Source organism: Rhinolophus sinicus, linkage group LG09 (genome assembly GCF_036562045.2).
Source record: "Rhinolophus sinicus isolate RSC01 linkage group LG09, ASM3656204v1, whole genome shotgun sequence".
NCBI classification, from domain to species: Eukaryota; Metazoa; Chordata; class Mammalia; order Chiroptera; family Rhinolophidae; genus Rhinolophus; species Rhinolophus sinicus.
The window spans coordinates 116,019,698-116,035,163 of NC_133758.1; the positions used below are offsets into that span (position 1 = coordinate 116,019,698).

Consider the following 15,466-nt stretch of genomic DNA (forward strand, 5'->3'; position numbering starts at 1 on the left):
ATAAAATGACTTTGTCTGTGTTCCTCAAACTCTGCATTTCTCATTCTGCTTTTGTGCTACTCTGTGTAGTCGACACTGGGGAACCTTTAGGAAAAGATAAAAAGACATCATTCTGATTTGGTGCAAAGACTGGGGGTAGCTGCCATCTTTCTTTGAGTGCTGGGTAAACCCTTAAAAGGAAAGTACGGTCTGGCCTGTAACTGGTGTCTGGGGTGGTCCAGCGCACACGCCTGTCGGCCTGCAGGCGCTCATACTCTGGGCTCACAGTGTGTCCGGCGTCCTCTCTTCTTCCTCAGCCTGGAGTCCTTGCAGGGCAGTGCTACCTACTGGGCACTGTGGTCATTAAGCAGCAGAAGGACCCTGCTGGTGGTTCACGTGAGGTAGGATGCTCGCTTCCTGTTTGCTTCTAAACACGAAGGAGAGAAGTCCAGGCGGCTTCAGCAGCCCATCCAGTCACCTCCGAGCCAGGCCGTGACTCAGTCGTCAGCTGCTGGGTCGGGAGAGCCGTGGGCCTCTGCCTCCCTTTCTCTTCTCCTGCAGACTCTCCCCAGTGTGCCTTCTGACCTGGCATTCTATGCAAAACTGGAGTGTTTCTGTCTTAAATATCGAAAACTAGAACACCCCATATCTTGTCCTATGGGGGAGGGTGCGTGAATATGCGAGGCCACCTGATCGTCCCTGCCCGAAACTCGCCTGACGTCCCAGCCCAGCCTGGGACACTGGGTGCCCCTTTCCATGGGGAAGCCTCCTCATTGTAGCTCAGGCTCGAGCCCGGGGACCACACAGGGGCTTGAGGGGCTGGGGGCCGTGTTTCAGGACAGTACACATGCCTCATGTGGCCAGACTCAGACACCCCAGGTTGAAGGGCGGACTTTGAAATGTGTATCTGATCTTCTGCAGCTTCCGAGGCCGTTTTCAGTGCTTCCTGAAGACCCTCATCCTACGTGTTGCTCCAAAGTCAGAGGCCCCGAAACCTCCTCCGTGACAGACTCAGAGATGCAAAGAGTGACCCCAAGTAGCCCCGGGGGCTGCAGGGAGGACTGTGAGCTGAGCCTGGGCAGGACACGGTGAGTGTGACTCGGGGACGGGCAGTGCCCAGGCTTGCACAGACGGGCTGGTGGCGAGGGGCCCACCATTCCCCAGGCCAAGAGCAGGGCTCGTGATTCAAATGATGGACCCGCTTGCCGAGCCCCACTGTTAGACTGTGACCTGAGTCAGGCCTCAGACTCTTAAGTGCGTAAGAAGGACAAGGCAAAGTTCCTTCAGAATTTTCTAGAAGGTCTGGAGGCCACGGAACCTAGTGGGCCTTTGTCGTGTGCTGAGCAGGGTGCGCACAGGACCCCACTGAGTCTCACGTGACTGTCCTGCCCAGTGCACACCCACGTCCGGTCGGTGGCACCGTCCGCACGGACCCCCCGGGATTGCACCGCACCGTAACACCGGTTGTCTGAGACCCACCGGGAGCTCGGCGCCTAACAGTGACATGTGCCTTTGTGTAATACTGGGGACAAGCAAGGGAAATCATTCATTGTTATTAGTATGGGTTGGTCACAGGTGGCTTCTCACAGGTGACTCCACAGCAGAGAAAAAAAGTGGATATTCTAGAGTCTTGTGGAGAGAGACGGGTATCTCTCTTCCCTCAGTCTGGGGGTCCCGGGCATGAGAGAGGGACAGTGGACTGTTAGGGGGTCAGAAGGCCACCTGTCCAGGCCTGTGAGCCCAGGGGCCCCATCGGGGTTCAGGTGCGGGGACTGGGATTGGGGCTGCACGCTTCCTGAGCAGCCTCCCGCCCTCTGACCAGCTGCCTTTTGCAGACTCGAAGCCTACGCCGCCCTAACCAGCCTCAGGGCCTGCCGGTGGGTCGACAGCAGCACCAGGGCCGTGTCTGTGCACTTCACCCTCTACAACCCTCCAACCCGCCTCTTCTCCTGCGTGACCCTGAGCGCCGAGTTGCACCCCGTTGGAGACCTCACCCTCTCCTCCCTGGTGGAGTCGGTCATCGTCTTCCACAGCGACTCAGCCCCGAGGTCCCACTTCATACTCCCTGAGGTGAGCTCACTGGCCGCTCGGCCCACTCGCAGAGCACAGGGCCACCGGGCTGGCACCCTCCACCAGACAGGCCTCATGCCGGCCACTCACCCGCCCTCCACCCAGCCCCTGCCATGTCCCCACCACACGGCAGGCATCCCACTAGATGTGGGCACAGGATGGAGGAGACCCCCAGTGGGGAACCAGCACATCTGTGTGGCTGGTGCAAATGCAGAATTCTTGGTGTGTCAAGGTCACCGAGGGTGAATTGGGACCGAGACTCAGATCCTTCCCGGGGGTCTTAGGTCAGGCTGCCCTAACAAGGGGCAGGGGACACGGGTGGGGAGGGAAAACTGCAGACATTGATGTCCCACAGTCTGGAGGCTGGAAGTCCGAGGTCAGTGTGGATAGCGTGGTCAGGTGACGGCTCTCTACCTGCCTGCAGGTGCTGAGGCCTCACATGGGGACAGGTGACTCCCCAGGCTCTTCCTCTGCTTGCGAGGACACTAATCTGTCACCAGGTCCCCACGTTTATAAGCTGATGTGACATTGATGGCTTCCTCAGAAGCCCCATCTGCAGAACAGCCACCTGGGGTCAGGGCTTCCCCATATGGGTTGGGGGGGCGAGGGGGAAACAGACCTTCAGCACCGCAGGTCTGAGCAAGATGGAAGACGTTTATGTGGCATTTGGGAACGAGGTGGGCACCGGAGCCATGCTGAACTTCCCTTGGGAACTTCCCTGACTTGAACCGGTGCCCACGCCCCTGGCCTGAGAGCTGAGATTGGCTGACGCTCCGGGTAGAGCAGCTTGGGCCTGGCCATGAGGACAGGACGAGGACATGAGGCTTTAGACTCTGGAGACTAATGAGCAGCAGCGTCCCGGGTGGACTTATGGATGGAGCCAGAGCTGGTGTGGGGACGGGGAGGGTGGGGAAGGCTGGGGGGAGGGCCAGGTGGGGCAGGTGGGGCCGGCGGGGCACTCACCTCAGTCATCAAGATGAGCAATATTCTCATGCAGCATTTCTGAAAATCAAAACTCCTGCAGAAACGTTTATGATGGACAAAATACCAAAATTTGCAGCACCCACTGGTGGGTTTGTGGGCACAGTGCCCATGAGTCCACGGGAAGAAGGGGGTCCTCCTGAGTCCATGACAGTGTCAGGGTTTGGACAGTGCTCATCCAGGAGCCTCGAGGCTCTGCCGTGGGTGGGTTGTGGGCAGAGGCAGGGAGGTTGGCACACAGGCAGCGCGGGTGGTGCGGTAACCCAAGGTTCATGTTCACAGCGCTGTTTTGGGTCACAAGAAGCCCACACACGTTACCTCATTTCAGTCCGTTTGGGAAATGCCCCCCCCCCCGTCTTGTCCTAGTGTTGGGGACACAGTGCCTGATGCACGGCGGCCCCCTGCACACCTACTTGCTCCGGGCCAGCACCGCTCCTCGGAGGGAGGGAGGAGCTTCAGAAAGAGGCTTCTTTAGCTTAACACTGTTCACTGGAAGGGTCCACAGGGGCTCTGCAAGGCTGATTTGTCATACAGGTCAGTCCACTGCTACTGAGCGTCACCTCCCTCCTTGCTCTGAGTGAGTGAATGAATGAATGAATGAATGAACGAACAAACAAGGGACTCATCAGTGGTGAGATAACCATAAACAGAAGTTTAAGAAATCACTTTCAAAGGTTTTGGTTGGCCAAGGGAACTGTATTGTCACACAGCGAGTATTGTCACACAACACATGGAAACTTGTCCTCATGAGCCAGTGGGGAAGGGCTGGCACGGCAGGGTGGAGACCTGCTGGGTGCTGTGCGACCCTGCCCCTGCAGGGCCCGTCTGGCCTGGAGCTCCTGTGTGCCCCGGTGCCCACGCCAGTGGGGTTTCTGGGGGTGCTGGTGTGTGAAGAGATACAGCCTGGCCACGGCCTGCCCAGGGTGTGCCTGTCAGAGCTGCAGGGCTGGCAATCAGCTGGAATCACATCCACTCCTGGGAGCCAGCCAGGGAGAACTCAGCACAACTCATCAGCACTTTCCTTGTCTTGTTGGTTTATCTCCCTCCCTCAGCTCGTCTTCCTGGTGCTCACACTGACCCACCTGTGTTTCCAACTCTACCGCATGGCTGAGAGGGGAGTCCACCGCTACTGGCAAAAACCAGGCAACTGGCTAGAGGTAGCCTGTCGTGTCATTCCCTTCACAAAATATCAGCATTAAATCCTCCCCTAAAAATAAGAATAACTGTTGGGGGAACTGGTCACGTGCCAGTGAATTCCAGCTTTCTTGCCATTTTCCCGCCATGTCAGTGTCCCTTAGGGTTGGTGCCCTGGGTCCCGCGGCCACTGTGAGCCGCCTGACGGCCTCTCGCGGTGACATTGCAGCTGACCATCGCTGGAACGGGCCTCGCCTGCTGTGCAGCCTCCGGCCACCTGCTCTCTCTTGCTGGGGAGGTGACCGACCAGTTCCGCAAAGGACTTTTCCTGGAGTTTATGGACCTCAGTCACATGGCATCGTGGACTCAGGTATGGCGGGCGCTTCAGGCAACACAGATAGGGGCCATGCTCAGTGACGCTGCCCGAAAGGGGGGTTCCAGACAAGGGGTTCGTCCACATGAGCGGTACTGCTCTGAGCACATAGACGAGGGCAAGCTGGGCAGGGAGGGGCCTGGCGTTCTCAGGACACGCTGCCAGCTGGGCTGCTCCCATGTGCGTGACCCTCTGGCGGAGGGAAGCGGCTCTGAGGCAGGAGGACTCGCCTGGACCCGCCTTCTCTCTTCATCTGACAAGAGCCCCAGTCGCGAGCAGTGTCAGCCCCCTGAGTCCCGGGGTCACACAGGACGAGTCAGGCTTCAAAGTCCCACACCTCCTTCTCCCCCCAGGGAATGGGCCCCCCCCGTGGGAGCTTGTGGAGGACATGGTGGGGGTGCTGGGCAGGCGTCCCGGGGAGGGGCAGGGGTCCAGGGCGGCCTGGCGGCCCCCAGGCCACTGGACAAATGGGAGTGGAATCTCTAGTTGTTGTCTTCACAACTTTGAAAAGGTGCTTGAACAGCGTCATTTCCTGGAACGCGTTCCCCGCACATGAAGGAGGGACCCGCAGGCACTGAGTACTTCCACGTCCCGCATGGAGCTGGCTTCTCACAGCTCAGTAACCAGGCTCCCACGAGGGTCTGCAGCCCTGAGCAGCTATGGCCGCCACGGAGACGCTGTCAGGCTCAGACCTGTGCTCTGCGCTGCCTCACAGCTCAGCCTTGCTCCTTTTTCTGACCCGTCCCCTCTGCGGACACCTGGTGCTTCCATCCCTCGGATGTCCGTGGCCTGTAGGACCTCAGCATGTCCAGTGCACCTCTGTCACACGCTCCCCTAGTACGTGGCACACAGGTGTGAACGCTTCCTATTACTGGAATGATGCACTGACGGCTGTGTCCTTCCGTCACAGGGGACAAGGTGGCTCCAGGGGACGCTTTCCTTCCTCCTGACCCTGAAGTGCCTTCATCTTCTTGGCCTTGGAAACACGACGGCATCCTGCTCCTTCATGCCACGTCCCTCACTGTCTGGCATCTTCGCTCCAGGGGTAAGGATTCTGTCTTTACCCCGTTTTCTTCCCGATAAACCGGCAGAAGCGGCCCCAGCCTCCTGAGTGCTACGGGGCTCTGCCCTCTCTCATGTCAGCAGTTCTTTAGGAAGTCGTGGCCTCCGAACACGTGCTTGCACCACACTTTCCTGGGCAGTTGTTATTACACTGTAAGCAGTTCCTATGCCTACTGTTCTCACTCTACCCTGTTCCCCCAAAAATAAGACCCGGCTGGACAGTCAGCTCTAATGCGTCTTTTGGAGCAAAAATTAATATAAGACCCAGTCTTATTTTACTATAAGACTGGGTATAATATAATATAATATAATATAATATAATATAATATAATATAATATAATACAATACAATACAATACAATACAATACAATACAATATAATATAATATCGGGTCTTATATTATTTTTTGCTCCAAAAGACGCATTAGAGCTGACTGTCCAGCTGGGTCTTATTTTCGGGGAAACACGGTCAGTGCCAGGACAGTGTGTGTAGCCTCTTGTATTTCCCTCACTTTGTGATCATAGCCAAGACAGGGCCAGCGGGTCCTTCCTCAAAGGAAGGAAGGGGGTCCGACCGCAGTGACGAGGCCCTGGGCTGGCCCTTGGTACTTGGGTGCCCCTCCATGTGCTGCCTCCCACAGAGGCCAAGAGGACTATAAATATGCTGTGTCCACATTAAGTGGCAGAATTCCGACTGCTCAGAAATGATAGGACGCCTGGGGGCGGGGAGCCACCCATGTGATCCATGGAGATGATGGCCTCCAGGGTGAGCTTCTTGCCCCGAGTCCCACCGATGGGGTGCGGCTCCTCCTGGGTTATCACCAGCGTGACTTGCAGTGTGGTTGTGAGGAGGTCTTGGGAGGCCCGGGCTACGAGCCAGGGGAACGGAGGCCACAGCAGGTGGCTGGGCTACCGCTCAGGAGGACCCGTGTGGACCTGGGACAACTGGCCAACGGTCTCGTGCAGGCGACAAAGTGCTGGCTGCCACCGGTGCCTGTTTGGGGATAGGGGAGCAGCTGTGTGTCTGGGGCCTGTGACACCACCCAAGTTCCCTGCCTGGTAGCACAGCCAGACAACAGGACCTCACCTGAACTGAAGCAAGCTCAGGATGGCCCTTTCCTGTCCTTTCTTCAGTGGCCTGTTTTATGAGCCCTTGCGGGTGCCGGGAGCAGAGATGATGGGACAGGTGAAGCCGGTGTGGCCTCCGGCAGCTTGGGGTGTGGGGACAAACGGGGGTGCTGGCGTGGACGGCAGAGGAGACTCACAGCGGAGGCAGATGAGGAGAGGGGCGCTGACTGGGCACCCGAGGTGGGGGGCAGAGCTGGGGTGGGACACAGGTGGCACGGGCTGCACCTGACAGACAGGTCTGTGAGGCCAAGGTCTTACGCCCAGATGGCGTGATCAACAATCCCCAAACTGCTTCTCCAAACTGTTCATTATTTTAAAGCATTTAGAAGCCCCCCCGTGAGTCTGGGGCCCCCACGACCCAGTGTCCAGAAAGTCAGCTATGGTGGCCTTTCTTTCTGCAGCTGGCAGGCGCCCTGGTGCTGGCCGCCCATGCCCACCTGCGAAGCTTGTTCCTCTCCCTGGCTCCACCACCTGGCACCTTCTCAGCCACCTTCTGCCGGCTGCTGTTTCATTTTCCAGGAAGCAACCAAAGAGCCATGTTCCTCGGCCTTTCCACGTCTGACCAGCGGGCCACAGCTTGGTGCTACGCGGCCCTTCTGACAACACTGAGTGCTCTGGGGTTCGGGATGGTACGTGCACGCACGCCTGACTTTGCGCCCAGTTTGCAAAAGCTTCACATGCTGTGGGGTGAAGTTCTCCTTGGCCCATAAGCACATGTCCACCTGCAGGCCACACCTCATGGTCATGACTCCCTGGGGCCCAGCTCTGCTGCACTGGGCAGGCCTGACCAGTCAGCTTGACAGTTTCTCCAAAGCAACTGACCGCTCCAGGGAGCCTCCCGCCCTCGGAGAACCGAGCCAGCCATACCTTCTCTCTGTTACCTAATTTCTCAAAATCTCCCATTGCTGCTTTGCAGGCGTCTCTTGCCCTGCATCTCAATCCTTCCGTCTTACGCGTGCCCCTCAATAGTCAGCCTTCATGGACGTGCTCTGCAGGTTCGGGGCCGAGTGAGGAATCAGGCGCCTCATTTCCCACCTTCCTGCTGATCCACCACTTACAGATCTAGTCATGTGCACACACACGCATCCACACATACATGCACACGTACACACATGCTCACATACGCACAGCCGCTGGCTTAGGCTTCAACAGAGGGCGGCTTCCCCTGACTCCCTGCCGCCCCCACTCAGGGCTAACAGATTTAGCAAATGAAACGGCAGGACCTCCACTTAACAGTTAAATTTCAGTGAACATCTAATAATGGTTTAGTACGTCCCTGCAGTAGTTCAGACACCCCTGTATTTAGCCATTTTTTGTTGCTTACCTGAAGTTAAAATGTAAGCAGTGTCCTGTATTTTATGTGGCCACCCTGCCCCACCGCAGCTCTGCCATCCCGCTCTGCAGGTTCTCAGCCAGCAACTCCCCAGGTTTGCTGTACCCTTTCTCGGGGGGTGGGGCCCAGCACCCCAATTTTGAGAAGACCCTCCAGGTGTTCCTGTTGACTCAGGGCTGCGACCCGGCTCTGTGCCCGAGTAGGCACGGTGCTCACGTGAGGCCTGCGTCCGCTGCTCCCTCACCTCACTGCCTTCCCTGCAGGCCCCGCCCTGTGCCCCAGTGGATGTAAATCCTACACAGCCTTAGAAGACAGTGTTCAGTGTAGTCACCCTAAAAGCTTTCCCTGGCTCCACCCCAGATCCCAGCTGGCTGCCATGGAACTGCAGGGAATTTTTACCCCCTTACGAGGCTGTATGAGCGACACCTGGACGGGTTTGCATGGGGGAGATGGCCTCGTACCATGAGACTGTCCCGTGGCTGCACTGTGGGGCCACCATCTAGAAGGGGAGAAGTGGGACGGGAAGTCTTGGGAAGGTGGTGGAGGGGGCCCTGCATGTGGAGGGGATGTCGCACGGCAGCAGGAAGTCCGGGTCAGAGCCCCCAGAACAGCAGCATTCGGGGTTTTGTACCTGCAAGGCCCCATCTGTCTCACCAGTGGCGACAGCCATCTGTGAGGGTTTGCGGATCGTGCAAAGCAAGCTCTAAATGGCGAAAGCTTTGCTTATTTGGGCTATTTTAAAAATAACTGAATGTGTAAAAATTTATTTGGTACTCGCAGGCTCTTAAGCTAACAGGTCTCAGTCTGCAGCACAGAAAGAAACAGCCTGAGGACAATTTGCATAGACGGTCATTGGCTCATTTATAACGTGCGTGAAGGCACAGCAGCCACTGTGACTCTGGCCCTGTCTCGTCTCTTGGGCACAAGCATGTGCTCTCAGCAGGGCTCACGCGCACCCTGGCGGGGCTCACGCACAGCCCGGCGGGCTCACCAGGGGGCACCAAAGCTGATGCAGAGTTTACACATGGACATGCAGGCCTAGTTCATAATCCTGCTCCTCAACTGTTAGGGATTGAAAACATCCTCTAAAATAAGATTAATTTCCATTGCTGAATTCATCTTGCTGCAATTTAGTTCAATTAATGAGAGAGACTTTCCTGATTTTTTTTTTTTGCTAAGCAATTACTGTCTTACTGAAAGGAAATAAAATCGCATCATTAGATATAATCTCCATATTACAGTCAAACAAATTGAAAAAGCTATTTTTATTTTTTTTTTGCTTAATAACATGCAGTTTGTCATTATTTTTTCTTTTCCCCAGTTGAGAGGCTCCCTCATGACTTTTGCCCGAAAAAGAAAATCTTTTCAAAGCAAATCTCTCGTGAGACTTAAAGATGTGACTGCATACCTTTGGGGGAAGGCCCGCAACTTGCTGAGGCTCGAAAGGCCAAAGCTCGAGGAGACCGAGCTGGCTGAGAATCATGTAAGCTGTGGGTCTTGGGTTAGTGAGCACGTTCAAGGTGCCGGCTTCATTGTAAAGATTTTCTCTAGGTTATTGAACATGATTGTGAGTCTGTGCTAAATATCATTGCACAGACATAGAATTTTCCCTTAAAATTCTAAGGCACTTTACAGGTTACCAAGCAATTCTCCTCCATTAAAACTCCCTCTATCGTTAGAATGACCCTGTAGGGTTGGAAAGATGGACTTTATGATTTTCCCCCAACACACACACACACACACACACCCTATTCTATCCCTTTAGTTTGTCACTTGAGTGTAGTCACCCAGACCTGAATGCAAACCAATCAAAGCAGGTGGTTGCACACGGATGCCCAGCTATTTCCATGGCTGACGTTTGGGCATCAGCCAGGGCAGTTCTGAAGCCAGCTGTGCGTTCTGGTAGCGCTTTACTGTTTATCATGTGCTCTCCCATACATTCTTGCCTCTAAATCCATTTAATAGGCCTTCGTGTCGCCATTCTGAAGCATAACACGTAGGTGTGTACCTTTATATGACATGGTGACTGAGGCACAAATGTACACACCTGTATGTGACATCGTGTATGAGGGAACCTAGATAGGAAATGCAGGCCTGGCACCCAGGTCCCCTAATTCCAGGCTCAGTGTTTCTGACAAAGCACATGCCATCTAAAGTCGGTACCACAAAATGCTTTAGATAATGAGGGAAGAAGAAAAATTGGGTTCTTGAATGCATTTGCTGGTCTAATTTTCTTCCCTTCAGAATTATTACCTGGAAGAATTTGCAGATCTGTTAGATGAACTTCTGCTGAAGATCAATAGTTTGTCCGACAACCCCGAGCCCCCTCTTCCAGAACAACAGTCCTGTGGTGCGGTTGAGGCCACGGCAGAAGATTGTTCCTTCGTGGGGGCTTCTGCTGACCAAGCCACTGGGGTAAGCAAAGGGAAATGTGTTTTTATCAATTTTTCTTTATTGTTTTAAGTCCTAAAGAGGTTTGAAATCGTCACTGTTCCAAATCACAAGACCATTTGCCTAAGTGTCCTGTAGGGGCAAGTAACACTGGTGCGAGCTGTGCTTTGGCAGAACCAAAGGACTGCCCAACCGCGTCAGCTGTCTGCTGCGACTTCCAGCTTCCGTGGCGGCAGAAGCATCTGTCTGCTCCTTAACCCTGATTACAACTGGGACCAACAAAGAGACGAGGAACAGGAAAGGGCCCTGCGTTCCCGCAGGCACCATCGATGACCCAGAAAATGACAGCCAATCCCCAGAATGGCAGCCAAGCATGATGAAGTTGAGGCCGAAGGGAGAGAGGACTCTGCCACACCCAGGGCACACAGAGTTCTCCCACTGCAACAGCTCACACGGAGGGCCGACCAAAGACCCCCGCTTTGGAGGAAAAGCTAACAGCAATAAAGAGCTGAAGGAATCTCCCTGAACCCCAACACCACAGAGTTTGGGGACGCAGCCTTGAGGAAAGCCATCTTTGTAAGAAGCTGTTGAAGTGGCAGCCAGGGGAGGAGCTGCTGGTGGCTCACAGGCTTAGAGCTGCACTGAAAAGCAAGATGAGCTGGGCTCCAGTGCTAAGCGCTTTCCAGCGCTGGCATCCTGAGTTCCGGAAAGGTACCCTGCAGCCCATAGCAGTCGTAGCTACACGTCTGATTGGCAGTGAGTGTGCCCCCTTGACGAACATGAGACTGGACGTACCTGCTCCTCAGACTCACCCCTAGTACCTCTGCCTTGTACCGACCTTCAGGGAAGGGCCCCCTATGCAAAGGTAAACAGCCAGAGTAGACGCAGGTCATTACTGGATCTGCGCACACGTGCTTGAGGGAAAGGGTCATTACAAAGGCCCACAAGAGAAGGAGACGAACATCAGACCTTTGAAAACAGTCGTAGGCGGGTCAAGTTGCAACCGAGATGCTGTCCACATAAGTAAACTCGTGAAAAAGTGCCGTCTTTGAAATAAGAGTGCAAAGCCCTGATGAAATAGAAAGACTAATGCTGTATTGAGGGTGGAGGACAGAAACGGAGAAGAAAAGGAACAGGGAAAAGAGATGCCGTAAACACAGGTGAAGCAAAAAAACACACACCAGTAATAGGTTCACAGAACAGATAGTGAAAAGTGTGGATGACAGATCTGAGAAAACTCCCCAAAATGAGATAAGAGTTAAAACTGATTTTAGGGAAGATAATACACATAGAAGTCAGACAAAAAGGAATATGCATACGGCAAAGAAAGGATATGTACATATAATTCGTGTCTCCCTCCACCCTCAAAGAGAGGCCAGAAAATGTAAACAGAAAAAAATATTTAAAGACATAATTTAAGAAAATATTCCTGAAATAAAGACACAGATCTATATATTTAAAAATAAATCGTATCCCAGGAAGGAAATGAATTCAACTCTATTAAAACCAGAACAAATTCTACCTTCCTACCCCCCAAAATCAAGTCACTGCCAAGTGATTAAAAATCGTTTAAATTATTTAGAAGTTATTTAATATTATTTAAATTATTAAAAACTGTTCAAATGTGCATATCAGTAGAAAATTGGGCAAATGATAGGAAAAACATAGGTTTTATAGAATAGGAAATATAATGACCAATTGTATAAATAAAATTAGAAGAAAAAGAATATATGTAAAGACGAAAGAGTACTACTTACATGAAGAAAAAGAAAAAAATTAATAAAATATTTCAGAAGAAAGATAATTGAATGCACTTATATTAATATCATAAGGTTAATATAGTTATTTCTGGATTATAGGATTAAAACAAAGAACAGTGTATGCTGCTAAATTAATGTTTAGAGGGAAATCTGTGGCATATATTATGGGACAACAACGAATGACAGTAAACTAAGTATGTATTCAACTCAAGTAGGCGGGAAAAATATGCATGCGCATGCATCCGCGCACACACAGACTAAGAGAGCAGGGAGGCGTTTGCAAAGATGAAAGGCTAATTTAATGAAATCAGTAGCAAAAATGAATTAACCCAAGAGATGACTCTTTAAACAGGCAATGAAATCAATCAATTATTAGTTAATACATAGTTAAATATGATGCGGAAAGTGAGTACAATAAATATACAAAATAAAAATGAGAAAGGGAAAATAACCTTACGGAAATTGAATGAATTATAAAACACTTGGAAAGAGAGAACAGCTCTCACTACTCTTGCGCCTCATCGAGTAGATGGAATCCTGAACAGTTTTGGAAGATGTAACCCTCCAAAGCCCCTTTGCCCAGATGCGCTCACAGGTGAAATACCCCAAACTACTAGGAAACGTGTACGTTCAAAATGCTCTCAAACTCTTCCAGAGCAGAGAGACAGAGAATATGCTTCCAAATGTGTTTTTAGGAAATAAAGCAATTATTGATACAAAGTTGGACAAAGATATCCCAAATTTCAAAAGACAAAACAACTGCTCATATATGCCAGTCTTACTGATTTTAGTACCAAAAAATCTACATTAGACATTGGCAAATAGAATTCAGCATCAAATTAAAAGACTAATATACCATGATCGTGAGTTTTAAATCAGGAACAGACATCTTTTAATGTTAGAAAATACATGAATAACCTTCACCCAAAATGGAGGAGACCAGCATTTCATTTCCTCTGTGACTGCATTTGATAAAACTCAATATCTATTTCTAATTTTAAAACATACTTGTAATAAAAAGGAATTGATATAACTTTTAAAACTAAGAATGTCTCTCACGTTCAAAGCAGTGCTGTGTCTGAGGATACAATATCTAAGCCATTCCCATTGAGTTCAGGACAGGGAGAGATGGCCAGCTCACAAGTGCCATCACAGCACCTCTTCCTGCGAACACACTTACCTTGCTTATGTGCTTAATGCTTGTGGCTAGAAGGCACTTCAGCTTAAATGTATGATGTAAGCCGTAGTCTTTTATGCGCTCAGCAGGGGCCATTGTAAGTCCCCGTTGAATCACAGCCTGTGGTCACTTAGACTCATGTCCGGAGGCCTAGATGACCATGCAGGCGGCCATTGTGGGCCTTTGTGATTTCGATTGTTCTAGGTTAGGGTGTGGGAAGTTCTCAGCAGCGCGCAATCTCTAATCTTAATTTGGTTCCACGGGGAAACGTGTTCTCCTGGGCCTGCCGCTTTAAGAGGCCCTCGGCACACGTGCCTGCACGAGTCCAGTCCAGTCGCCAGCACCACAGGGCTGGGCCCCACCTGGCTCCCGTGTGTCTGCGCTGCTGGAACTCAAGTTTCCACTGTGAGTGTGGCTGGGTTTGGTGGGAGAGGGCGGGAATGCACTGGCCTTGGGGACAGACCTGCCTTTGTATGCCGCCATCTGAGGAAATAATCTGTTTGAATTTCCTAACTTCAGGGCAGTAGTTTTTCATCTTAACCATGAATAATAAAGATTTGTATCTTTATATAAACTGGAAGGGTTGGATGCCTGGAGCTATCCATAACCACCTACAAATCACATTGTTCTTTGTTTTCTGAGTGACTCATGGCAGTGAAATGCCATGGGGCTGCCAGTCTCCCCTTCTCCTGTGAGGACCCTGGCTGTCCTGCCCAGTCTCCCCTTCTCCTGTGAGGACCCTGGCTGTCCTCCCCAGCAGCCCCATTCTTACCAGGGGAGCTCCAGGCCAGTAGTGCTTCAGAGCAGGACTTTGTCCCCTGGGCGACTCCCTCACAGATTCTCAATGCCCAGCTTTGCAGGACCCGCCAGGCCACTGAGAACAACTGTGGGCGTTAGAGAGGCCGAGAGGGTTTTCCCCACATAATTTCTTCTTGATTTGCTTTTTTGAACACGATTGAGTCAGGTGGGAACTTCCAGAAAAGCGAGTGTCCAACTCAGCCTACACAGTCTGCCTGAACAGTTTTAGTCCTTTTTAAAAAATAGTTTGCTTCCTTAGCATACACCTGCCAGGAGGTGAGGTGGGCAGTTCTGTCTGGCTATGGACATCTGCGTTCACTTTCCCCCTCTGGGGCCTCATGACAGGTGGTGTGAGTTTGCAGAACAGGCCTTGGCACCTGGCAGCCCCTCAGGTCCTACTGTCCTCCTCTGTGAAAGGGGACACAGGTAGAGAGTCCCCCACAGGGACCTGGTCCTGGCCCCCCCTCACCAGCCGAGTTGTGTCTCATTCCCTCTGTCCACAGGGTGGTGACTGAGTATTGAGCAGAAAGAGGCTACTGGGCAATGTGCTGGACAGAAAGGGGGCAAAGAAAAAATGAAGAATGAGGCAGAGTGCTCACAGGTGGCTCTGAGGGAAGGGCGCGAATGCTCATTGCACGGTACCTGCAGCTTCTTGACGACTTTGAAATCATTTCCGGTGAAAACTTTTCCAAATGAGCTATTGTGTTTACTCAAGTAGAAAGACGAAAAAATGAGAGTCACGATTGTGGGGTGCACTTGGTATTTCTGGTTCCTGTTGTTTATTCTAAGCTGTTGTACATGTCGACGTATATCCCGGAATTTTCCCTTGACGGACATCACGAGAAAAGCTAATTAAATTTAATAGACCTATTTAGATACGATTTAAAAATGCTTAATATGTTAGAAGTGGACAGAACCAGACAGAACTGTTGAAACAGGCAGCCTTCAAGATAAACTTTCTCGGCTTTCATGGGTCGGATCAAGTCTGCCCGTGAGAACTTCACAACAAGGAACGTTTTCCTAGCTTCTGATTCATTCCTTTGTGGCAGACAAAGTCTGGCAAAGCTGGAATGTTATTGTTAATCCCTTTCATTTAGATGTGTGCTGGACTAGCACTTGAAGTTCTGTGGATGTAAAGCAGGACTTCTGCATTGCTATAAAGACAGAATTTATTTTCTTGAACCAAATTATCTCATCAAAACGGCCAAGAAAGGTAAATTCTTGGAGACCTAACTGCACTCTCAGCGGGCTTCTTTTTGAAGAAGTTCTGTTTCAGCTCA

General features: G+C 51.8%; 1 protein-coding gene across 4 annotated transcripts in view; it reads left to right on the top strand.

The window, feature by feature from the left end:
* PKD1L1 (polycystin 1 like 1, transient receptor potential channel interacting) overlaps positions 1-15,466 on the top strand; it is a 108,892-nt gene that overhangs the window by 61,548 nt on the left and 31,878 nt on the right. For all 4 annotated transcript variants that reach the window (XR_012498938.1, XM_074341072.1, XM_074341073.1 and 1 more), the window contains exons 45-53: positions 297-380; positions 901-1,067; positions 1,815-2,049; positions 4,083-4,187; positions 4,394-4,534; positions 5,448-5,582; positions 7,129-7,356; positions 9,382-9,543; positions 10,305-10,475. Coding sequence is in view for 3 of the 4 variants with exons in the window: in XM_074341072.1 (XP_074197173.1) it covers positions 297-380; positions 901-1,067; positions 1,815-2,049; positions 4,083-4,187; positions 4,394-4,534; positions 5,448-5,582; positions 7,129-7,356; positions 9,382-9,543; positions 10,305-10,475 (1,428 nt within the window). In the remaining variant the exon portion in view is untranslated. The remainder of the gene's footprint in view (positions 1-296; positions 381-900; positions 1,068-1,814; positions 2,050-4,082; positions 4,188-4,393; positions 4,535-5,447; positions 5,583-7,128; positions 7,357-9,381; positions 9,544-10,304; positions 10,476-15,466) is intronic.